This window comes from Fringilla coelebs, assembly GCF_963513975.1.
Source record: "Fringilla coelebs genome assembly, chromosome: 18".
NCBI classification, from domain to species: Eukaryota; Metazoa; Chordata; class Aves; order Passeriformes; family Fringillidae; genus Fringilla; species Fringilla coelebs.
Window position 1 is genome coordinate 14,276,025 of NC_140044.1, and position 25,424 is coordinate 14,301,448.

The 25,424-nt window shown below is 54.7% G+C and overlaps 1 protein-coding gene across 1 annotated transcript; it reads right to left on the reverse strand.

The window, feature by feature from the left end:
- Nucleotides 1-2,277: 2,277 nt before the first annotated feature.
- Nucleotides 2,278-18,508, reverse strand: L3MBTL1 (L3MBTL histone methyl-lysine binding protein 1; the record flags this gene model as incomplete). The annotated part of the gene is made up of 21 exons (XM_084218003.1): nucleotides 18,361-18,508; nucleotides 16,034-16,257; nucleotides 15,209-15,353; nucleotides 14,951-15,080; nucleotides 14,201-14,324; nucleotides 13,498-13,599; nucleotides 11,609-11,701; nucleotides 10,909-11,013; nucleotides 10,032-10,167; nucleotides 9,468-9,568; nucleotides 8,307-8,458; nucleotides 8,145-8,221; nucleotides 7,671-7,756; nucleotides 7,010-7,120; nucleotides 6,646-6,760; nucleotides 6,290-6,389; nucleotides 5,184-5,381; nucleotides 4,854-4,900; nucleotides 4,005-4,162; nucleotides 3,307-3,369; nucleotides 2,278-2,412 (listed from the first exon to the last, which is right to left on the reverse strand). Exons 1-21 carry the CDS (start codon nucleotides 18,494-18,496, stop codon nucleotides 2,278-2,280), a joined length of 2,538 nt encoding a protein of 845 aa, XP_084074129.1. The 5' UTR covers nucleotides 18,497-18,508.
- Nucleotides 18,509-25,424: the final 6,916 nt, after the last annotated feature.

Sequence of the window (25,424 nt, forward strand, 5' to 3'; positions counted from 1 at the left end):
CTCTCCCTCCTTCACAGCAGTTTCAGATCTGATGCCTGGGTAGCAGCTCCCTCTCCCAGGACCCTTGGATGGTGCTCAGTCCCTTCCCCAGCAGGAGGAATGACTTCACACATGGGAATACAGCAGATGAGAACAGGATGCTTTTCTAAGATGGGTCCTTGCAAGCTCAAGGGCTGTGTCCAGTGTGAGGGAGCTTTTTCATTCCAGATCATACCTGGAAAAGTCTCAGCACCATTCACAGCCTGGACTGGAGGTCCCAGGCCTCCTCCTCTTCTGCCCCAGCACACAGTTGCCCAGAAAGAGACTCTCCACCAGCTGAAGAGAGCAGCCTCCACACCACTTCCTGCAGAGGAAGTGTGGCTTGGGGAATGACTCTGGGACCCAGGGATACAGCTGTTCCTTCCCACTCCCTCTCTCCACAGCTGGCCACACTGCAGTGCTTGAAAAGATGCAAGGACATAAAAAAGGAAAGGAGAAGGAAAGCTGCCTAAATCAAACCCAAGCAATGACAAAACAAAGGCATGGACAAGTTGCAAGTCCTGCAGGAAGAGGAAGCAGCAGACGTTTCAAGAGCAGGTCAAACATGACCCCAAATATTCAATAACAGAGTCAAAATGCTACATTTCCATGGGAAGCCTCAAACAGGTTGACCCAGATGTGACAGCAGCTCCCAAGGCAGCACAGCTCCAGGACACATTGCTGGTGCACTTGCTCACACCTCTGCATCCCTGTTTTGGGCACTGGGAAAGGGGGGAAGTTGTTTTATTACTGGAATGTCATTGTTGGGAATGGGAAATGAAGCAGACCTGGGACTGAGCCCCTGGCCAGGTGGCCATCTGGGCAGGTGGCCATCCTCCAGCACTGCATGGCCAGCCCCTGCTCCAACAGCTCCCACAGCAGGTGTGCCAGGGTGATGGACCATGGAGAGCAGTGTGGGGACTGCCAGGAGGCACAGGGGCTTATCAGAAGCTGCTGGGGCTCTGCCAGGACCCCCAGGAATGCTGGCTTTTTGGCTCTGCAGCCCTTTGGTCCCTCCTCCATCACGAGGGATGGTGTTACATGAGCATTCCCAAACTGCCTGTGGCCTTGTTGGAAAGGTGCTATGTTCTGAAAAGGACAGAAACAAACCAGCTAAGCGCTGGATTTCTTTTAGCTCTGCAGGTAAGGGATCCAGGGACAGCAGAAGATCCTGCTCTTCAGACAGCAAAACCTGGGTGCCTTGTGAGGGCAAAGACTGGGGAGAAGGCAGCTTGGCAGAACTGACTCAGCCAACTCAGGAACGCCTTCAGAAGTGACTGCGGATCTGCCCAGCGGAGCAATGGATGCTTTTTGTCCTCAGCACCTGTCCCCACTCTAGAGAGGGCCTTGCTCCTAATACAAGGACCAAAGAGGGCCCAACTTCCTTTGTAAAGGACTCTTTAATAGGCGCAAGGGGAACAAGATATCCAAGCATCCTTTCTCCCAGAGAAGAGCTGGACAAAACAGTCTGAAGTGCAAGAAGAAATGGAGCCTTTTCTGCACCCAGCCAGCCCTGGCCGGGCAGGACCCTGAGGCTGCTGAATTCCAGGAAAGAGGAAGAAAGCACAGGTGCTGGTCATGGGCAGAGCAGCTGCCAGGACAGCTGCTCCCTGAAGGGGCAAGAGGTGGCCACTGGTTTGCAGTGCAGGGGCAAAGCAGTCATCAACTGGCCTTAAAAACGGAAAGTCAAAAGAATTCAGAGAAAAAGGCAAAATGAGCAGAAGCTCCTCAAGAATGCTCCTTGGAAATGGTGTTAGCAGAAGTAGCCCCAGAGGATCACACAGCAGGAAAAACCCCAAATCTCTCTCAGCTGCTGAGAAAAGGCGAGAGCAGCCTTTAAGTGGGTGTGAGCATGGATGCAGGCAGGCAGTCCCTTCCCCTGCCTGGGTGACTCCAGTAGGTGCCAGCGCCCCGCTGTGACACCCTCCACAGTGCTCCCCCAGCCCTCAGCACCGGGGCACAGGGTCACAGGGACCCAGACACAGCAGGACACAGTGGGGGCAGCTGTGGCACCAAGATGGGCCAGTGCCACCGCCACCGTCCTTCCCTGCCACCGCCCCCGGGCCTGGGCCCAGCGCTGCAGAAGGGCAGCGTGCAGGGAACAGGATGGGAGAGGGAGGCTGGGAGAGGGGACGTGTGGCACCCGGGAGGACACGAGCAGGACGTGACAAGCTGCGGTTGGCTGGGGGAATCTCTGTCCTGACTGGACAGTTTGGCAGCACCAGTGATGAGGGAGGGTCCCGGCTGGGCCAAGAGAAGTCACTTTAAGGTGTCATCAGCATTCTTGAACATGAGGATGGCATTGTAGATCTTGAGTGCTGGGCCCAGCTTGACACTCATAATCTTGACGATGTCAGCCTGCGTCAGCAGGAGGAACGCCTCGCCATCGATCATCTGGGAAGGAGAGCAGGGACAAAGGCACTACTGCAAACCTGGGCTGGCACTCCTGGGGACAGCCAGCACCAGCGTGACTTGGGCAGAAGCCACAGGTGACCCCAGAGACCAAGGCAGGGCCCATCCACAGCACTCCCCAGGGAAATCCCAGCTGGCAGCTCATGTGCCAAGGAACGGGGCAGAGGGGGAGAAGCCCTTCAGGGGCCATCCCAGGAGCCCACACTGCAGCCAGGTTGGGATTCTGTGCTGGAGCCCCATGGGCACAGTACAGAGCCACCACAACCTGGGCAAGCAGCCATCCATTCCCTGTTCCAGGGACCAGCACTCGTGGACACTGCCCTGGTTCAGCTTTGCCTGCCGGAGCACTCTTACAGCACAGGGGCCATTCCCGGACAGGCTGTGACAGCGGCTGTAGCCAGGGTGCCCAGGATCCGCCCCAGGTGTCAGAGCCACCCCCACCACATCTGCCCACAGAAGGCCCAAAAATGCTGATTCTGACAGGCAGCAGTGCTGGTGAGAGGGGAAGAGGGGGAAGGATGAAAGGGTGAGGAGGAGCAGCTCCCCACAGGAGGCAATCTGCTCTTCAGGCTGCAGCACCATCCTCCTCCTGCCACCCATTCACATCCCCTCAGAGGGGATGCCCCCCATGCTGGGAGAATAGGGCAGCACAGCTCCCTGGGGCTCAGCAGCTCCCTCCTGCCCTGTAGGGACACAGCCAGACGGCTGCACCCTCCCATGCAGTGGGGCTGCAGGGCAGGAGCACTGACAGGTGCTGGATTTGCCCTCAGCATCCAGCAGCAAGCCACTGCAGGAAGGCCACTGGCCAACTCCTCCCAGTCCTGGTGGCAAACAGCTGTCCTTGACCACCTGCTCTCATCTGCCAGCCCTTCTCACCTCATCCTTGAAGAGTTTGGCTTGGTCCTCACAACCCGTCAGAGTCTGCACAAAGCTAAAAACCTTGGAATAAATGAGAGAAATGTCAAGACAGAGCAATGATTCTGGTTGGAGACCCCCCTGAGCCCACATCCTCACATTTTGAGCCCTGTAAGGTGCCACAGGGCTCTTGGGGCAGAGGCTGCAGTTGGTTTGCCCTCCCATGCCAGAGCCTACCCTTGGTCCCAGACACAGGCACTGGCCTGAGAGGGGCACCCAGGGGGGCCATGGGGACATCAGGGGATCGTTAGGATTGGCTGAGCCCTCTGTGAGCATTGAGGCTGCCACTGAGCAGCACTGCCGAGGCCACCACTAAGCCATGTCCCCAGGTGCCACATCCACACAGCTTTTGAACACTTCCAGGGACGGTGACTCCACCACTGCCCTGGGCAGCTGTGCCAGTGCTTGAGAGCAGGCAGGGGCTGCTGGGGCTGGTGCCAGAGCTCCTCCACCTACTCAGGCCTTAACAGGGGTCACCATGGCTGCCCAAGAAAGTGAACAAAGGTAACAATGTCTCCAGCAGACCCCTCCTCACTAGCCCAGGGATGTGGCCACTGAAGTGCCTGGTGCCTGTGCCACGGCGCTGCACAGCCAGGCAGGGTGCTGCCAGCCACGCTGGCACATCAGGGGCCAGCACAGAGCCGTCCAAAGCACCTCACCTCATCAATGGTCCACTTGGCCACCGTGGCTGCTGTGATGCCAGCCACCCCGGGCAGCAGCTTGCAGTGCTGCTCCCAGCACAGGGACAGGGAGCGGTCGGGGTGGGCGGACAGGGCGGACATGAAGAGCGACTGGTGCACGTTGTCTGAAGAAATAGCTGGGGATAAAGCACAACATGTGACACGAGGTAAAAGACGAGAACATGCCATGCAGGTATCAAGAGCTAGTGGCTGTCCCTTGAGTCAGCAGGGTGTCAGTGTATCCAAGTGTTCACTTAGATGGGATTAGGGATCCTGGGAAAAGAAGTTGAGACAAGCTTGGCTTTGCCTTGTTCTTATGACTTTTAATCATTCATTTTCCACTCACCCCCAGGGGTGGGGTAGGTGGCAGGACAGCCCACAGTGAAAGGGATGCTGGATGGAATACACATCAGGCATCTGCTTGTCTGCATCAGCACCAAATGCCAAGCCAACTGTCCAGCATCAGTTTCTATGTGGCAGCAATAATTTGGCAGTTCACACACACACTGAAATTTTGGGGCACAACTTCCCACTATCCCTGTCTGAACAGGCCAAAGCACCATAGAAAATACTGCCATAGAGAGGATCCTAATTCCATGTCCTAAAGCACTCAAAGACTCTCAGGCATAACCCCAAAGCCAAACCAAGGGAGCTTTGTGAGCCCTGGCACAAGGAGGGGATGTCCCTTATCCATGGTCAACTCTGGCCACAAGCCCCTCACTGGGGCAGACCTGTGTGAGCCAAGGGAGACCTGTCCCCAGCGCCCCCACCCCCCCAGCTCCTCCAGCCTTGCCCTGCAATGACACCATGGCAGAGGATGGCACTTACTCTGGAAGTCTTCCTGCTGGATCTTCCGGTACTTTGGAGGTCTCCCTCTAAAGAGACAGGAAGACTGATGTCCTGGGCTGGGACCGGCCCCAGGGCCTTCCTCCCCAGCACCCAGAGCAACACCTCGGCAGTGGGAGCAGGGACCCCTCGGGCCCTGACCCAAGGGGTTGACAGCCAAAGCCAGAAGCCGTGGGAAGAGAGAGGAGAGAGGTGCCTGGCAGAGCTGGCAGGAGGAGGCCAAGGAGCCTCTGGGGCCCGGTGACCCCTGCAGGGCGGGCAGTGGCGGCACAGGGGCCCTCCCCGCACGGGGCTCGCTGGCCGTGCCCCTACCTCCCGTGGTGCCGAGATTTCTTTCGCTGAGGGAAACCCATGGGGCTCCTCTTGCGCGTGGAGGCCTCGGTGTCAGACAGGTCAGCCTTCAGCCTGCCCTGGTTCTTCTCTGCCAGCGGGCACCCTGAGAGGCAGTAATGGGCTGTGAACCTCCCCGTCACGTGGCCCGAGCCATCGCAGCCCGGCGTGGGGCACTTCCTGGAGAACAGAGGGGACACAAGCGTTGGGCCCAGCTTGGAGCAGAGAGGGGGATGAGCCAGCAGGGCCACCCCTCTGTCCCCGAGCACGGGCAGCCATTGCCCTGCCCATGGAAGGCAGAGGAAAGATGTGCTGAGCCAGTTCCCTCAGCCAGGCTGCTGGGGGCAGGAGCAGGGCACGGCCACTCCCTCCAGGTACAAACCTCGGCCCTCTGCCATCCCTGCAACCCTGGGCAAGGAACCAGTGTGCTAATTGAGCAGCTCATCAGGGCTCCCAGTCTCCATCTTCCCTTGCCCCCACAGGCATCCAGACCAGCCTCAGAGCGAGCAGTAAGTGTGTGCCAGGAGTGTGGCCAGCAGAGAAACCCCCAGGAGGCACACCTGCCCTCCCCACCCTCACAGATACTCCACCACACTGGCTCTTCCTGACACCAGCCTAGTGCTGGGGTTGGCACTAGACACAGACTGGCTTCCCTTGGAAAAGGTCCTTCAAGTGACTGCCTCAGCTGGAACCACGCACTGCTCCTGCTTGAGACTTCCCAGCTCAAAGCCTGACAGTGAAAGGCACCCAGGGAAAGGGGGGAGCAGCATTCTCACAGCTGGTGTCAGTGAACAGCATCTGCACTGTCCTCTCCACAGCCCACAGGTGCCCGTGGTAGGTGGGCACACAGGACACCTTCAGGGGCTCTGGGGCCACAGGACAGGCACAGGAGGGGCTCACAGGGGTCACTCCAGCTGGGGTCCTGCTGCTGCTCCCGGGGGAGCAGGGGGCAGAGCCAGGTGTGGGTGAGTGCAGGGAAAGGCTGGGTGCTGGGGGCGGGGGGGGCAGGTGAGGAGGAGCAGAGGAAGAGCTGGCCCAGCCCAGCAGGGAAGAAGCTGTGGCTCTCCAGGCTGTGCCAGGGAGCTCACCTGTGGTGAAAGCTGTACTTGGAGCTCTTGGAGTGAGGGATGCTCTTGCAGCCCAGGCTTGGGCAGCCCCCATGGGCAGAGGAGGCTGGTTCCTTTGGCCCTGCAGCCGGAGGAGAGGAACAGGAGAAAAGCTGTCATGGCTGCAAACCCAGGCAGAGCCAGAGCTCTGGGCTCCCTGCCTGCACCAAACAGAGAGAGCTTTTCCAACTGACAAATCCATGGAGTGGCCTCTCCTCCCTGCCCATTCTCAGCCAGAACCCGCCCTCCCATTTCAGTGCATGGACAGGTGGCAGTGACAGAGGTGTCTGGTGTGCTTGGGCCCTGTAGGGAGGAGCTGGCACAGGTGCAGCACTTACTGAGAGGAGGCTGCAATGGGTGTCCTGTTTTTGAGCACCAGCCCATGGGATGGATGTCCGGATGATCTGCATCAATCCAGAAATCATACACGTGGCTCCAGCCATCAAAATGGACCTGGGGAAGCAAGTAGAAGGGTCACCCTTCAAATGCCAGCACACATCTCTGAGGAGCTCTGGAGCACTCCTAGTTGAGAGCAAGCAGCAGGGCAGAGCTGAAGTGCAGCACAAGGCTCACAAGGCTCTCCACTCCTGGAGCCAGGCACTGGGACCTGCCCCCATTTGCACACTCCCAGCGAGGGGAAGGGCAGGAGTGAGCCAGCACAGTGCCTGGGCACAGGCTCAGCACTGATGCTCCAGCACCCACCTTTATCCTGTGATCCTCCACGTCCTCCACACTGGCCACTCGGATGAAGGAAGGAGTCCTCCTGTCCACTGCCTCCAGCTTCATGTTGACCAGGAAGCCGTGGGGCGGGCGCTGCAAGAGCCCAGTCAGGGGGAGCAGGGAGCTTCAAGCTCCTGCCCCCTCAGCAGCTTTCCCAGCACTGTGTCCTCCTCGAGCCCAGCTCCCAGCCCTGGCCTGGCCAGGGAAGAGCCATCCCAGCTCACAGTGGCAACAGGAGAAAGCAGAAACAGTCTCCCTGCATTTGAGCTGTCTTTAACAAGATGTGCCCCAGGGAAGGTCTTTAAGAGACACATTTTGGGGATCTGTATTGCAACCTCGCTTGGCTGGACACGGCTGCTGCTGGTGCAGTTTGAGACAAAAACTCATCAAGCAAACCTAAATTATTTTCCATCACTCAGCTCCTGTTTAACTGAGGGCACAGTCATACTCCTCATTTTTCCCAATTTTGAACTCTTTGCCAAGGATAGCCCTGACTTCTGAACCCTGAGTGTAGATCCAAAGCCTAGGCCTGTGGCAGGAGAATACAGAACATCACTGGACTTGTCACAAAAGCAAAGATCTGACAATGAAGAAAACCCAAATTCCTGCCCAGGTGGGGTGGAGCAGATGATGAGACACTCACCACTTTAAAGGCCCAAGCTGGGACAGCAGATGCTCCAGTTTCTTTCAAGTACTTTTCCCAGGTGAAGTTATCAGGATCAGGATAATCTGGAAGGGAGAAGATGCAGAAGGTGAGACAGGCCTGCAGGAAGTCAGAAAGTACCCCAGAATGCCCCACTGCCTTTGAGAGCCACCCAAGTCTGATGGGCACACAGGAACCTGAGAGACTCCAAGAAGTGCTGCTATTTCTCATGGCCCATGAAACCCACAGTACAAGGAAGCAGAAACAGGTGGGTGTGCACAGACAGCTGGGGTCTCCTTGGATCTCTGGGTGGAGACTTGGCCTAACACAAGCACCATGCTGCACCTGAACATGTGTACGGGAGCCTTGGCAGGAAGTCTGTGTCCCCAGGACCCCCATGCCACCCTGGGAAGTCTGTTCCCAAGGGGATGCACTCCCAGGCTGCCAGGCTGCACCTGACTGATCCCTGCTCACCTTGAGGAGGTGTGAGGGGTTTGCCATGCTCATGACACCATCCAACTGGGTGGATGTACGGGCTGCTGGGATCACACCTAGAAAACAAACCCAAACTCTTACACAGGGCCCTCTGTGGGTGCCTCCCCAGCACGGGCCCCCTAAGAGCCTCTGTGCCCTTACCAGTAGTCATAAGTATCATCCCAGTTGTCAAAGTGCACCAGAAAGCGATTGTCCACCACGTCAGTCACTGTGGCCACACAGATCAGGGAAGGGTTCATGCGGTCCACAGCCTCGAGCTTCATGCCCACCTTGAAGCCTGGAGAAGCCTCGTGCTGGCAGGATAGAGGGGCAGGGCTCTTTCAGAGCTGCAGCCCCAGCTCCTTCCTCACCACTGCCTATGCCTGCTACAAGGAGGCACCTGCACAAACCCTCCCAAAACCACACCCTGTCTGGCCTCCACACAGGCCTGGGGCCACTCAGGCTCCTGGATGGGCAGTGTGCTGCTGTGCAAGGAAAGAGGAAGTGGGTGACTCAGCTGGGCCACACAAAGAAAGAGGAAAAGTGATCTTCAGACCCTCAGGATCTTCTATAACCAGTAAATTCCAAGAAAAAAAAAACCTTCCAACTGACACTAGTTCTGCTTTTTCCCAAAACACTTGTTTGTGGTCACAGTCAGCAGTGACCAATGCCTCAGGCATGGCAGGAGGAGCTGGGATGGGGCACTTCTCCCTTCCTTGCCTTTATTTCTTGGATACAGACTCTGTGCAAAACACTGCATCACACACACTGGTGGGGTTATTGCAGCAACGAACATCAGGGTTTAGACACAATAAATAACTTGGAGAGGCTGATCTGCCAGTAGGGTGAGTTTCCTTTGCAGCTGACAAAGGAACAATCAGCATTTTCATTCTCCTTTATTCCCACTTTCCTTACCCAAGCTTCCATGTGAAAAAAATAGGCAGACACAGAAACAACAAAGATACAAAGAGACAAAGGAATTATACTTATGAAACATTAGGTGATATATTTTAGCCAAAAAATTGTTGAGAATAGTAGTTACTTTTCCTCATCAATACTTCACATTTAATTGTCCATAAGATCAAGCTGGAGGAAATAGAATCATACAAGCACCAATTCTGGGCATATCAAATGAGTGCCCAAGCTACAGATCCTGAACTACAAAGTGTGCCACATACTCCTGGCACTTGAGCACTATGGGCTTGAGGGGTATGGGATGTACAAAACAAATTCCAGTGCTGGTGAAAGCATTTTGTTCAGCTGGAGGGGAAGAATCACACCTGAACCTGTAGGCTCTGGCAGGAAGGAGATGCTGCTACTCACAGTGTTTCGGACCATGAAGAGGTGCTTAGGAGCTGCCTGAGCCTTTGTTAACTTCAGGTAGTTTGTCCAGCTGAATTCCTCTTCCTTATAACCTACAACCCCTCAGGAAGAGAAATGAGAGCAGTGAGTTCACAGCCAGGAGGATGTGAGGGTGAGCCTGGCTGTCCCTCACCCACTGTCACCCTGCCAGCACATCCTGCTGGGTGTGGGCAGATGGGATCTCCAGCAGCCCTGGGATGCCAAAAGCCCATGGCTGAGGGCTGATGGGTGGTTTTGAAGGCGTGTTAGGAAACATGAGCAGTGGAGTGGAAATCCAGAGCACAGCTCCTCCTGCCTGCCCTGGGGCACAGCTGGTGGCACTGGCAGGTCCAGAGCAACAGGGCTTTGCCACAAAACGTGAACAAGCAGAGATGGGTGCCTGAAATGTTGTCCTGTGGAACTCCACCAGCACAGCAGCATCCCTCCATGGAGCCACCCTGTCCCCACCTCAAACTCTACATTTCTTCCACTCTTCATCCCCCTCCTTCAGCAGGACCCACCATCCGAGCTGAATAAACTCCTTACCTTTGGGGGGCTGGAGTTTGTGCCCTGTCTCCTCAAACCAGCCAGCAGGGTGGATGTCAGGCGAGTCAGCATTCAGCCAGAAGTCATGGCACTCAGAGTAGCCATCGAAGTGGAGACGCATCCGGTAGCCACACACCTGCCAGCAGGGAGTGAGGAGAAGGAAAGGGCCATGGAGACCTGCTGCTGTCCCTGGCTGAGCAGAACCCCCCCTCCCACACACCAGCTCAGTATGGGTCCCTTTGGGAAGCCAAAAGTCAATCACAGCCCGGTGCCCAAACTGGGAGGCACAAACCAGACTCAAAGGGTGTCCAGCATGGAACAAGGTCAGTACAAAGGCACCACAGGCCAGGCCAAAGGAGGGATGTTCAGGCTGGTGCTTTAAATGCCATGGTGGACCACCTTGCTGGATCCAGCAAGTGCACAGACTCCCTTTTCTGCAGCCTAGGGAGCTGCTGATACAGGGATTTTGGCTAAATGCCACACTGGCTGCCTGTGGAGCTCTGCAAGGCAAGGCTGGTCCAGCTGCCATATGGCTGAGTGGAAAGTGGATCTGCATGGACACAACAAGAGCAGCGGGAAGCCTCCACACCCTCCATCTCAAGTGCTCAGACCTGTCTTAGGGACATAAGCTGTTGCCATCACCACAATCCCTCCCCCTGTGCTGTGTCAGGGTGACAGAGACCAACACGGCTCCACAGTGTTGTGTCCTGTCCCTCCAAGCTGGCAGGGAACTCCCTGCTTGTTTGCCTGAGGTGCTGGAGCAGCAGCTCATCTCCTGCAGTGACAGGCCCTGTCTCCTCCAAGGGCCAGCTGGCAGCACCTCCCCTGCCCCAGAGCCAGGAGGAACCAGGGAACAGGGGCACTGGAGACTCCTTACCTCAGCCACTGTCAGGATGAAGTACATGGATGGGTGCTGTGGGTCGATCCCCTCCAGCTTCATCCCCACTTTAAAGCCATTCTTGTGCTGGGAAGCTACTTGGTACTGGAAACAAAAATTAAACTACAATGTAAAACCAACACAGGGAGTTGGGTCTAGAACCCACCAGGAGAGCAACCACCAGGCAACGGGAACTGCTGGGACCAAGAGACTGTGGGCCACAGGTTATGTTGTCATCCAAATTTTAATTTTTTCCCACAGAAAAAAAACAGTGTTACACCTCCTTATGGATTTACATCTCTTGCTATTGGCAGGGCAAGGTGTCCCTGGGGTAAAACAAAAGCTGCAGCTGGGGGAGCAGGACACAGGCCTGACTTGTTTGCAGCACAGCCTCAGGAGAGCCCACCTGGCTTCCAGGAAGGGCTGGAAAGGCTCCACCACCCTGCCAGAGTCACAGCAGTGTCCTAGGCAAAGGTGGAGTGTTTGTGATGGGGCCAGCACCTGCTGGGGAGTGGGACTCTGGGCAAATCAAAACTGGAGGCTGCCCTGGCACTTCCAGCTGACAACGGGAGCTTGGCTATTGCTCAGAGTCCCGCAAAACAGGGAAGCAAGGAAGAGAGGAGAAGGAGGAGGGGTGGGAAAAAAAGGGAAAGAAAAGAGAAGATGAAAGAGGGAAAAAGACAGGAAAATCCCAACTCACATCCTGGAAGAGATCTAAAGGGGCAGCGACAGCTTTCTGCTCCTCCAAGTAGGACGCCCAAGACCAGCCTTCTTTCTTCTCCTCACTGGCACCTGAGCGCAGCACAAACGCACACAAACGCTGCTGAGGGGCCACTCCAGTCCTGCCCCACTCTCACACAGGGTCCTGCATCCCTGCACAGCTCAGCACCATCCTGCCAGAGCCCCTTCTCCAGCAAACCTGGCTGGCTGCACCACGAGGGGCAGAGCCAGGAGCCCCCGTGACCCAAATGTCCGGAACCATGTCCTAGCAAGGCACCTGGGCTAGTGGAAGGTGGCCCTGCCCGTGACAGGGGCTGGAACCAGATGGGCTTTAACATCCCTTCCCATGAGTCTGGGACTCCAGGAAGCGTGAGGGACGAGCCATGGGGACACCAGACCTGACCAGACCCTCTTCCAGCCAGAACATCTCCTGTGTCCATACAGGATGGATTTGTGGCAGTCAGGATCCATGCACAGGTCTGGGAATCATTCCCAGCTGCAAGGGGCTCCTAGACAGTCAAACCAGCAGCAGGTTCACATCCCAGCTCTGCCATCCTCTGCTCTGAGACAGCCACCTGAGCCCCCGTGGCTCAGCAAGGCCACTCTGATGCCCTAGAGCTGTGCTTGCCCACATGACAAAGGAGACAGCACTGTCTCTTCACAGGCGGGGAGGTGACCCTTCATGCCTTTGAGAAGGCCACAAAGGCCTTGCCCAAAATCTGTGAAACACAACCCAAGTCTCTTGCTCTCCAGCTCTTTGTCTCCCTTATTTGCAGCAGCTGAAGGGACTCCAGGGGTGCTGTGCCTATTCCAGTGCTGAGGAATTCCCAGATACAGATTAGCCATGGCAGACAGCCCCAGGTAGAGCAGGCTAGAAATTAAGGGGAAAAACAGACCAACTCCTTCCTCTTTTGGGCTTACGGGAAGAGGAGATGGAAAAAACCTAGAAATTTAAGGAAGAAATTAAAGGTGAACAATGCTGAACTAACAAAGCTCATCACTGCTTACTTGTATGCAGCAGGGAAGGTTACATGCTCAAGGCTCAGTGAGAAGCAGGTATGAGATCTGAGATTCCTTTTTAATGGTGGTTAACTCACTATAACATCAGGGGTTAGTGACACCTGGCCCCTGCCACTGTCCCTGCACTTGGTTGTGGTGAGGAGTATGAAGTTGGAACAGTTTAATTTTAAAATCATTTTGAGTATGACTTTCAGTACTCAAAGACAAATAAATGTCTATTTTCCATAAATGTTTATTTTCAGTGTTTCCCAAAGTTTTCCTTGACACTGCAGGGAAAAAACCAGCCAAGCAAACACTGCATCCCTCAGCTTGTCTCCTTTCCTTCCATGTTGACAGCCTGCTTTTGAGATCTCTGATACAGAATAGATCCCCACGGGATGAGACAACCCCAATTCACATGGCCTCAGTGGCACTGCACCATGAGCAGCTCCCAAACTTGTGAGCTCTTGATGCCAGGAGGGAAGTTCCCCGTGAGCCCATCCCAAAGGAGGGCAAAGCCACACGTGGTGCAGTCCTGTTTGTGCTCAGGACAGTGTCCCTGGGAGCAAACACAGTGCCCAGGAGCCAGTAACAAACTGAGCTCCTGAGGGGAGGGACAGGAAGCTCTGTCCAGCAGGGGCCAGGGCCGTGTCCGTAGGGGTGCCCCCTTCCCATGGAGAGAGAGAGAGGAAAGGAGAGAAACGGAAAGAGACAGAGAGAGCAGGATCAAGCAAGCAGAGGAGCTCACAAGCCTTCAGGACCACGTGCCAGCACATTGCAGTGGGTGTTTGACCCTGCAGGAGCACCCAAGGGGTCCAACCCTGCAGGGGGATCCCCCAGCCCCAGCAGCAGTGCTCACCCCACAGCCACCCCACCCTCCGTACCGTGCTGGCTCCCGTTCCACGCCTCAGCCTCCAGATTGCTCATGGCTGAGTCTTCCACTGAGCTTTTCCTCTCTTCCTGCTTTTCCTCCTAGACATGAGAGCAAACAGAACAGAACCCAGAGATTTTTGGCTGTGTTGTACCCTCACACTGGTGCCCAGGGCCATAGTGTACCCCCACAAGGTCCACAGTGTGACCAACGCCTGGCCCAGAGACAGACTGACAGAGAATCTGGTGATGGGAGCTTGCAGGGACTGCAGTGCTGACTGGCAGCAATCACACCTGGACTGGACCTGCTACAGTCAGGGCTGGCAAGCAGAGCTTCCCTACCTTGTGCAAGTCTCTCCCCTCCCCAGGTCACCCAGCACACAGACAGACATTCTCCTACTGCAACCCTTACTTTGGTGGCCTGGACTCAAGAGAGCAGCTGAAAATGGTCAGTACCTACAGCCCAGCCTGGACAGTCTGGCACTGCCCAGGCCTCAGTGCTCCACAAGCCAAACAACCAGCCCAGTGCTAGGAGCCCTCATCTCCACACATTCGAGTCTTTTTGGCTTTTGGGCCAACCTGTTTCCCTTTTGACCTGCAGCTGACAGAGCCCTGAGCAGCACAATGAGATCTGTGCACACAGGGCTGGCCTCCAGCCCCCTGGACACTGGCTGCACCCACCCCCTCCCTGTCTTTGTCCTACCATTTGCTCAGATTCATATTCTTCCTCCGAGGGGCTCTGATAGTCCTTCCTCTTTCGTTTCTTCACAGGCTTGAGGATTTCAGTGGCATTGGTGCTGCTGGCAGAGTTTTCCACAATGACAGACCTGCACAGAGGGAGGGAGGGCCAAGCACTGCAGTCAGCGCAGCACGGTGACACTGCCTGCAGTGTCAGTAAGGGAGGGGCTGCTGGACAAAAATCACTGTCCCCCCATTTCTTACTCACACATGCCCCCTCCCCTCCTGCAGGGGGATGTATGCACACAAGTTGCCAAGAGTCAAAGCCAGGGACAGGCCAGAGTCACCCTCACACACTTGGGTGTTAGAAACCTGAACCCAGGGATGAATCAAAAGGGATCTAGTTCAGTAGCAGGGCTCTAAGCTGCACCAGAGATGCTGGAAACAAGTCCTGAGAGGAACACTCCCACACAGGAGTAGGGCTGGAAATGCCCCGGTGACCTGCGGCCTTCCACTGCTGCTCAGCCTGGAAGCCCCCACTGCAGCCACCTCCTGCTCCAGCAGATATGTGTTTACAAGGCCACACATTGGGCAGGAGAAAGTCTGGCTCTCGTGCTTTTGCTGCTCCCTTGGGAAGTTTTCCTTCCCCAGCCTGCCTCCAGGAACAAGCGGAACACATGGGACCCCCAGCACCTGCCAGAGGCGCTCCCATCCCTCACTGGAGCATGTGGGGCGGGCAGAGGGATGGACAGGGCACAGAGCCCCCTTCCTTTACCTCTCTTTGAACTGCTGGTGGCAGTGCTCGCTGCAGAAGCCCCTGCCCTCGCGGGCGCCGTCCCACACGTGTCTGCGGCCGCAGGTATCGCAGTGGCACAGCCCTTCTGCCGCGGGCTGCTCCGGCACGTCTGCGACAGCAGGAGCAGCAGTGAGGCACACGGAGGGACAGCAGACAGAGCAGATATTTGCCTCGCCCATGGAGACACCAGGCAGCATCTGCTGGATGCTGGTACCCACCCCACCATGGTGCCCTTACCCTGAGCCACAGTAGGATTGTCTCTGCTAGGCGGTGCCACCTCGGAGTCCCCATCTTTGTCTGTGTGACCCTCCTTCACAGCTTCCACAGGAGACAGCTTATCAGCACTCACCACCTTCAGCGTGCCATACTCATTTATCCGGAACTGGCAACAATCAAAAAGCAAAGAAAAACAGTTCAGCAGGACAGACATGAAACTGGTGGTTGTTCTGAAAATGAGGGACAGGGATGGTCATCAGTGTGTCTGACAAGAGGACAACTCTTCTGAGCACAGAGGTGAGCCAGCACCTCAGGCCCTGTGGAAGTACCCTGCCTGCAGCCTGTGCTAAGCACTCAGCTGGAGCTGGCAGGTTGGGGGCTGGAGGATGTGGTGTCCTGAGGCTGAGCAGCAGCTGAGCAATGGGTGCATTTTCTGCAAGATGTCATGCACGGAGGGTACCCCTGAGGCACCCACTGCCAGACAAGCACAAGGCTGCTGCTCTCAGGGTGAGGGCAGGAGCTGGGGCAGAGCCAAGTCCACAGCACAGTTTGGAAGGGAAGATGTACTGCACAGCACATAGCACCCCTGTGCCTCCTTGCGCAGGGCAGAGCTGCTGCAGCCCCCAGGCACTTCTGTGAGCTCTGTGCTAAGCTCCCAGTATGGCAGGGCCACAGGGATGGGGCAGGAGAAGAGCTGGAGCAGCTGAGGGATCCTTCGGCTGGCGTGCAGGGGGCCAAGGCACATCCTGGTGCTCCCTGCCTGGCACAGGCTGAGGGATTTACAAGCACAAGCAGCTGTGGGGAGAGGCAGAGGACTGAAACCCAGTGGCCCAGGGCTACACTTACCCGCAGGTTACTCCCAGGCAAAGTTGCCACCCCATCTTTCCACTCCAGCACACGGACTGTGCTGCAGGTCTGCACCCCGCTGATCTGGGGAATGACAGCAGCAGTGATGGGCTCATTCCCTGCTCCCCTGTCTGGCCTCTCGGCCCCTGTGCTCCTCTGGGGCTCCCGGGGGAATCGCTGGATTTCTAAGGTGCTTGTGGGAAGGTTGATGGCAGTGGCGTTTGCTTGAGAAGGGAAGAAAGGAGACAAACAACCAGAGGCATACACAGAACACTTCACTGATGCAAACAAGGCTCAAAGGCAGCCCAGGATACCAGAGGACATGGTGTCCCAGGTGAGTGCTCTGCTGTGGGCCAAAGCATAAAGGAAGCATGGTGACACAAAAAAATCTGCAGGCAGTGATGGCTGATGCTGGAGGGTGGCACCAACACTATCCACATTCAAGAGTTTCTACTTCAGCCTGATCTCGACTGTTTCTGTGCCTTGGGTGCCCTGATGTGACAGGAGTTTCCTCCTGGACTGCAATGGACAGGAGAACTAAACTTCCAGTTCAGTTACGTTTCAAAGGAATACATTGTGCAACCCAGGGCCTCTCCACAATGAGAACTGAGGCACCAGGAAAAACTGGGTGACCTGCTTCTAGAGAGCACCCCTGATCTCACCCAACACAACCATGCTTTGCTCAAACACCTCCTAAAAGACACTGGTCAACTGCACTCAAAATTGTCCCAATTTTCCAGAAGGATAAGAAGAACCTGATAATTACAGGCCTGTCAGTCTCACTACAGTGCTTGGTAAAATTAGGGAGAAGGATGTTCTGGGAGTTACTGAAAAACACTGGAGAGACAATGCAGTCCTTGGTCACAGCCAGGGCAAGTCCTGGCTAACCAACTGAATTTCTATTTATGGGAAGGTCACCCCACTAAGCTGACCAAGCAAAGGCAATAGATGTGGGTTTTAGGATTTTAGCAAAGCCTTGATGCTGCCTCTCACAGCATCAAGAGACTGGACAAAGAGTCCAGTACAGACCTCATCCAGTCCACTGTCCATTGGGTGAACAACTGGATGATGGCTCCCCTGCAGCTGGGTTCAAAGCCTTACAGGAACTGGCTACACATCAGGCTGGTGGCCATCACCAGTGGGGTTCCCCAGGGTTTAGGGCCAGTGCTTCTGAATTTTTTATAAATAATCTGGATGCAGGAATTGAATATCCATTAAGTAATTTTATCAATGACACTAAATTAGGAGGAGCTGTGGACACCCTAGAGGGTAGAGAGGCCTTACACAGAGATCTGGACAGAGCAGTCAGCTGGGCAATCCAATCACCATGTGCATGAAACCAGAGTAAGACCTGGATTCTGCACCTGGGATGGGATAATCCTGAAAAAATTGTATGCCTTGGGGACCAAGACTGGGGAGCCACCATGGGAAAGGAGCTCAGGGGCTTCAGGCTGAGGGCAAGTGGAACAGGAGCCAGCAGTGCCCTGGCAGCCCCAAGGGGCAGCCCTGCCCCAGGGGACATCAGGGGGGTGACTGTCCTGCTCTGGGGCAGCCTCACCTGCAGTCCTGGGGGCAGTTTGGGGCCCTCAGCACACAAAGGACAGCTGAGGGCTGGAGCTGTGTCCAGAGGAGGGGACCAGGATGGTGAAAGGTCCCGAGAGCAGGACTTGGGAGGAGCAGCTGAGGCCACCTGGCCCATTCAGCTGGGAGGAGAGAAGCTGAGGGGTGACCCCATTGCTGTCTGCACCTTCCTCTGGGGGGCAGGTGCTGATCTCCCCCTTCTGGGACCAGCAATGGACCCGAGGAGATGGAACAAAGCTGCCTCAGGGCAGGTTCGGGTGGGACATTAGGAAAAGGTTCCTCAACCAGAGGCTGCTCTGGGTGAGGAAGAGGCTCCCAGGGAAGCAGTCACAGGCACCAAGTTCAGGGTGTGTGTGGACAACACTCAGTCCTTATGGTTTCACTACAGGAGGTCCTGCCAGGATTGGGGTTTTGGACTCAATGACCCTTATGGATCCCCTCCAGCTTGAGCTATTCTGGGATTCCCTGCTAATGCAGCAGCCCAGGAGCCCACAACCCTGCAGAGCAGGCACCTGCACACTGTGCTGCCCTGAGTCAGGGCCCCTCCCATCATGGTCTCAGTTTAAAGGTCAGGAAGATTTGTTTGACCACAAACAGTCCAAGTGATGTGCGATAGCCACGGAGAACATCCAAGATGGCAACGGCAGCTTGGCTTTGCCTCCCAAGGTTTGGGAGGAGCACAGCTCCACAAGGAGTGTGGGCTATCCAGGCTGGGGAGGGGCAGTTGGAGGGGCTGCTCCACGTACCTGGTATGATGAAGGCAGTGGTGGGCAGGTGGGTGCTCTGCACCGTGCTCTCGGTGGTGACCACGTGGACACTGACCTCCCCAGCAGCACTGCCCTTGGAGCTCCTCACCACCTCCATCTCCCCCCTGCTGTCCATCACCTTGCCTGGGCACACAGCGAGGCCCTGCAGGGCGGAGGGAAAGAAAACACGTTGGGTACCAGTATAAACACAACAAAGGAGTGAGAAAGTGACTGCACAGGATGGTCTCTCCCAGCAGAAACCCCTGCAAGATGCATTAAAGGTCCACTGAACCCATGTGAAGGTCACAGCACGCCCCATGAAAGCCCCTGTTGTGAGGTCCCAGCTCAAAGCCTGCAAATGCTGAGGGTTTTTCTCACCTGGCACCACCATAAGATGGCACGAGCACAGGTCCACCACAAGCTGCTCCTGGCTCCCACGAGGGCCCACAATTCTCCAACAGACTGTGACTGAGGGCTGCCAAATCCCACCCTGGAGCAGGCAGAGCTCCCTGCAGGTCCCCTTCCCGTTCTCCTGTTCTCTCAAGGGTCCGAGTGTCACCCTCGATCTTCTAACTGGCTGCAAGAGAATTTCACAAGTGACAGGAGTTACTGGGGGGAACCTGATGTCCCTGTACCCCACCTGAGTTTCTCATGGGACTGGGGATGCTCAATCTGTCTGTCCCAGATTTCAAGGCAAGATGCATTCTATTTGCCATCTGTATGGCAGTTGTCTTCTATTAAGTGGGCAGTTTTCCTTATCTCTTCCACACTCACTCCTCCCTGGGTGGGGGCAGGGGCAGGGGACCATCACATCTGCTGATAACAGGCTACTGAATGTCACTGCATGGCTGATAAGAACTACAGCATCCCATTGAGAGATGTGAGCCCAGAGGGAGGAGCCAAGCATTCCTACCCAGATATAATCTGGAGATTCTGGAACACCAGCACAGCTTCCCACTGGATTCCCAGAGGAACAGCAGCTGCCTCTGCCCCTGGATCTCCAGAGGCAGACTGCACCTTTCTCCAGGATCCCTGCTCCAGCAGAACCACCCCTGGCACTGCAGGAGGGCTGCAGCCACAATTCCAACGGCACTGCTGCCAACACCTTGACCAACAGGGTGTCGTGTCCTGACCCTGTCAATGTTGCTTTAGTTTACTGCATTGTTTATTTTATCCTTTTATTTTCTTCCCTATTAAATAACTGTTATTTCCTGCTCTCATATTTTTTGCTTGACAGCCCCTTAATTAAAAATTTAAAGCAATTTGGAGGGGCGGATTCACATTCTCCATTTCAGGGGAGGCTCCTGCCTTCCTTAGCAGGCACCTGTCTTTCCAAACCAAGACACTGTCTAGCCATGAATCTCAAGGAGGAAGCAAAGTGTCAGGGCCTCGAGGGCACCACTGGCTCTCACTGGCTGTGGCCAGCCCCCACCCACGGGCCCAGGGGCTCCACGTGTCAGCAGCATCCTCTCCAAAGCACCTGCTGCCAGGATGGAGGCAGAGCTACAGAGAGGACCACAGCCACATCTTGGCCCCTCCTGATGCAATCTGAATTTGAAAGGAAAGACATCCATGTGGAAAACAGGATACTCATTTCAGTAAAGCAGGGTTAGCCAAGAAGTGGGCTACAAAGGACAAAGTCTGGAATTTTAAAACCATTCAGATAAACATTCAGATAAAGGTGTTACAATCAGAGGCCACAGAGTGGGGTGGTGTGATCACATTAAGGGGAGGATCTGCTTCTCCTGGTTCTGTCACATTTGTGATCAGAAACACCTGATGCTCAGCTGGCAAACAGCACAGATCTTTCAGGCTCTCCAGTACAGAAAAGCACTGTTAAGTGTCAAAACAGCTGAAGGAAGAAAAACTAATCTGGACAACAAGTCCAAGTGAAAGTCAAAGTGGATTTAGCAGCCAACCTGTTTCAGTTCTTCCTAATACCCAGTAGGAATCTGTCTGATTTTTATGGCAGTTAAATCCAGTCAATCCTTGATTCATCACTGGGTCAAATATTTCAAGGGCAATTCTTCATTTTGTGGGAACTTTTGCCTTTTTTTTTAAATTCAAACAGAACTTGGGACTGGAAATGCCCAGGAAGGAAGAGAAATAACTAGATCCAGTGCTCAGGTTCATGATGCTCCACCTGAGTTTCTCACAGTCTCTGATGTGAACACAAAAGCAAATATTTGCACAGGAAATGCAAAGCAGTAGTCAACATTATGGTTTAATTTTGGGTGTCAGGAGCAGGGAGTTGGACTTGATGGTCCTTAGGTGTCCCTTCCAGCCTGAGATATTCTGTGATTGTGGTTCACTCTCCAAATCCTCACAGGACTAGGCTGATGCTGTGGACACTGTGAGCTCAGGGTGAACAGAATGAATTTGGATTACAGATTGTAGTGCTGCTCTTTAAACTGGAAAAGCTAAACAACTGAGATTTACACCTTAACATCCAGGCAAGCCCTCCTCCAGCAGCCTCCTGGGAAAGGCCTCTCTGCAGCCAAGGGCATGTCCCAGCACTGGGGCAGCCCAGCTCAGAGGGTTGGGAGCCCCCCAAGAGGCAGAGGAGCCCATCCAGCCCACAGCCCTGTGCTGTTCTTGGACTTAGTGATCTTAGAGATCCTCTACAACCTTAACAATGGCACCATTCCACCACAAACTGTGCCTCCTGTTCCCCTCACCTGTCCCTCAGCAGCAGTGTGAGTGCTTTCCCCAGCACTCCTGGCTGGAGCAACTTCTGTGCTGCTGGTGGAAACCTCTCCCTAACTCGTCGTCCCAACTCCTGTCCTTCGAACACACATGGAACACAAATTCTATTCCAAGCCCAAAACTGTTCCAAGGCCACACATGAGCAGCAAGAACACTGTTGGTGTGAACTTGTAAGCACACTCTTGCCACAGCTGAAACTCAGCAGCTCCCAGGGCTCTCCCACCTCTTGTCAGGGGCTTCCATGGTGTCAGACAACGATTTACCACCAACACTGCTCCCATCAGCCACAGCACTCACTGGTAAACTTTTAACTCAGCATTCCTGGGGTAACCCCCACAGGTATGGGCATGGCACAATACCTGGGCTGCAGAGCTCCATCCCCGCCTGGAGGACTGAGAATCAGGACTGGAGATGTTGTTTGTAGCTCACAGTTTTTTAAATCCCCGTATGAAACCCCCTGAAAGGACACTATACAAATCAGTACTATTCCAAATATAATTTAAACACAAATCTTTTACTGTAAAAAGTGTTTCCCAACGAGTGAAACCACCATATAAAGACACAAATATTAGTAATAATTCAACTACCAAAAATCTCTCTAAAAATATTTAAACACTTAAAAAACATTTAAAACACTTCAATCAAATCCTATCTACAAAGTCATGAGCTGATTCCCCAATTATTCAGTTTTAGAAATTGTTAGTAATAAACTCAATAACCTCTTTGTTTCTGCTTTCTATAAGTAATACCAATAAATAGTTAACTATTGTTAATATTACATAAATGTTTAAAAATATTAACCCCTTCAAACACTTACTACTAATATATTAATTATATAATGTAAATTCACTAATATTTGTAATAAAAACAACCTGCTGTGAAGCATCCCAGGTCAGGAGTGGTACACAAGGAAAAGGGGCTCAGCCACAGCTATGACCTGCCCTAGCGCCACTGCCACAGCAGGAGAAAGGCACTTTGATAACCCTGCTCCTTCTGGGAGCTGAGAAGAGCTCATGGAGGGGGTGCCCACAGCTCAGACAACTCTGGTGGCCTCAACCCCTGGAGCCAGAGCCCAGGCAGGTACCACTGCCCCAGGGAGCCCTTCAGGGGGATCCTGCAAGCCCTGGAGTGACCCAGATCATCACAGGGTAATTCAGGAACCCCAGAGGTCTGTAATTCAACCTTCTGCTCCCAGCAGGCTGCTCAGGGCTTTACCCAGCCTGGTCTTTATCCAGCCTACCAGGATGCAAATCTGCAAATTAGCACAACAAATAGCAAACCAAACTCACACTTTTCCTTGGGTGTTAGGAAAAGGTTTTAACCCCAGAGGGTGGTCAGGCACTGAACAGGCTCCCCAGGAGAGCTCCAGGAGCGTTTGGACAAAGCTCTCAGGCATGGGGTGGAATTGCTGGGGTGTCTGTGCAGGGCCAGGAGTTGGACCAGGATCCTTGTGCTCAGGATATTCTATGATTTGTTCTACTGATTGCACTAGACATTAAACAAAAGCTGTATTTATGTTTGTTGGTTTGGTTTTGTTTTAGCTGTTGTCTTAAAAAGCTTTTGGCCTACACATGTCCCAGTGGCATCTGATAAAGCTCTGCCCACCCAGACAAACCAGAATCAGGCTGCTCAGCAGCCTTCAAACTCCCCACTTCCCAAGCCAGCTTTTAAAAGAGCAACAGTGGAGCTACAGCTGTTGTGGCCCAAACAGTGAGGCCCTGAGCTCTCCATTTTTCCTGGTATTGGGAATAACTCCACATCTTACAGAGGGTGCAGGTGAGCCCCATTCCTCAGCCAGCTGCCCATGCAAGCCACAAGGACTCCTCACATCCACTCCTCACTTCTGCCTTCTGCTGAGGGACAGCCAAGGATCCCTGGCTGGGAAAGCCACCCAAGAAACCAACACACACATACATGTGGTTCCTCCAGAGAACACCACAATGTGCTGCTGGAGGGTGGAATTTTTCAAGACAATTCTCATCTGGGAGTGCCTTGTTCCCACCTGCTTTGTTCCTGGAATCCCATGCTCCGTGTAAGGGTAGGGCTGTGCACATGGAGCCTGTCTGCAGCCAGACCCCCCAGCCTATCCCAACCAGTTCTGACAGCAGGATCAGTGCCTCTGAACAGTTTGTCTCTGCCACACACTAACCCTCAGGTCCAGGAGACAAAGCACCAGCACAGAGAAGGGGTCCCAGCAGGGAAGGGCATGAGCACAGGGCACCTGAGTCTGACCTGAGAGAGCTGGGGACACCAGCCTGTGCACCCAGTCACACAGACCAGGGACACAGGTGACAAAACACACACTTAAAGGCAACCAGGACCACTGGCCCTGCTGCTCACAGAGGCTTAGCTCATCCAGCAGGGATCGCTGGGTGCTGGCACAGTCATGTTGTGGAGCAGCAACCCTGGGGCTGGCAGAGCATCTCCAGGGCAGCTGTACACACCAGCCCTGCCACAGCCTCACACTCACTCTCACCCTCTCAGCAAACCACGGCAGAACCAGGGAGTGATCCATTCCTTGGGAAGAGGAGGGACATGATGCATGCAACAGGCCACAGAGGAGCATGGAGAGAGCAACTCCCAGCACGGAGCTGCTGCACAGCCCTGACAGTTTAGAAAGCATGATCTGCTCCAGACAGGTGCTTCTGTTCATCACAAAATTGGCTTGAAGTACTCTAATTCAAACAATATTGATGGGTATTCACTTAGTGGCTTCTCAGAATTTCAAATATTCCTAAAACCTGCACTGGTATGTGCTGGGGGCTGCCCAGCTGGGAGGAAAGGTCCTGCTGGACACCAGGATGCCCACGGGCCAGCAATGTGCTCCTGCAGCAATGCAGAACAGTGTCCTGGGCTGCACTGGGAGCTGTGCCACAGCTGGCAGAGGGAGGGGATCCTTTCCCTCTGCTCCACACCAGTGAGGCCAGCCCTGGAGTGCTGGGCCCAGAGCTGGGCTGCCCAGCAGGGGACACAGGGACAGACTGGACAGAGTCCAGCACAGGGCCATGAAGGTGATGGAGGCACTGGAGCGTCTCTGCCATGAGGAGAGGCTGAGAGAGCTGGCACTGCCCAGCCTGGAGCAGAGCAGGCTCAGGGCATCTCATCCCTGGGGATAAAAACCTGGGGGGAGGCTGCAGAGGAGACAGGGCCAGGGACAGCCCAGGGGGCCTTGGGCACAAAGTGACACACAGGAGGGGCCCTCTGAGCTCAGGAGACACTTCTGCACTGGGAGGGTGGCTGAGCACTGCTGCAGGGGCCCGGGGAGGTGGGGGAGTCTCCATCCCTGCAGAGACTCAAAAGCCACCTGGACACATCCTGGGCAGCCGGCTCTGGGTGGCTCTGATGGAGCAGGGGCTGGGCAAGGTGGCCTCCAGAGGTGCCCCCAGCCTCCCCCAGCATGAGATTCTGTAAATTATTTTTTTCAGGAATTTCCTCAGCCATAACAGAAATCTTCCTCATCCTTGCCATCAGCTGAGATATGGATTTTCAATTACCTCCAGTGGTAAAACTAAGCCTTTACGAAAGACCACCAGCTAGGATCCCGCTAAAAGTGCAAGTGGCACACCAGAGCACTGCAGAGACCTGTAGGGCTGAGAGCTGTTCCCTTGGATCTTCCCCTGACTTCTGGCATTGCCCAGGACAGGTGTTTAGGAGACTAATGGCACTGCAGAAAATACTTGCTTTGTATACACACAGGTGCACTCAGGAACACCCTTGGCACAGGCAGGTGGCCCAGTGGAGAACGACAATCACACACTTCCCTTCCAAATTTGACTGCTGCTCCAAAGCCGGGAGCAAATGCCTCCTCTGCAACAAACCAGGGGCCACAAAGTTCTGCTCCTGGGTTCTTTAGCAGCATGGTGAGGTTTGGAGTGGGCCACGGTATTTATCAACATCTCAAAACCAGACGAAATGCCCCTCTGTGCAGTAAGAGGCTGTTCATGTTACACATTTCAAAAGAGCAAAAAGATTCTGTGGAAATGGAGATCAGAGGGAGAAGGGCAATAAAGCAGCAAGCTGCCTTCAGCTTTAGGTTCAGACACGGACGACAAAGCAGAGACACTCAGGCTGGGTGTCACCTGCTGTCCCCAGGAGTTTCACTGTCACCAGGACCAGCTTTCAGGCTTGTGGATCTGCTCAGACCCACAGGTGGGGAGGATGAGTAGCTGCCCAAGGGGTCGAGGTGACACCATCCAAGGCCAGCAGGCAGCGTGGGCACTTCAGAGGGGCACAGCGGGGACCGCCACACCCACCTCCCACTGCCCCTGAGAGCACCAGCCCCGCTCACCACACAGCCGCACACTTCCATATTTTTTCACACACAGATGGAAACATCTAAACAGGATGGATACCTGACC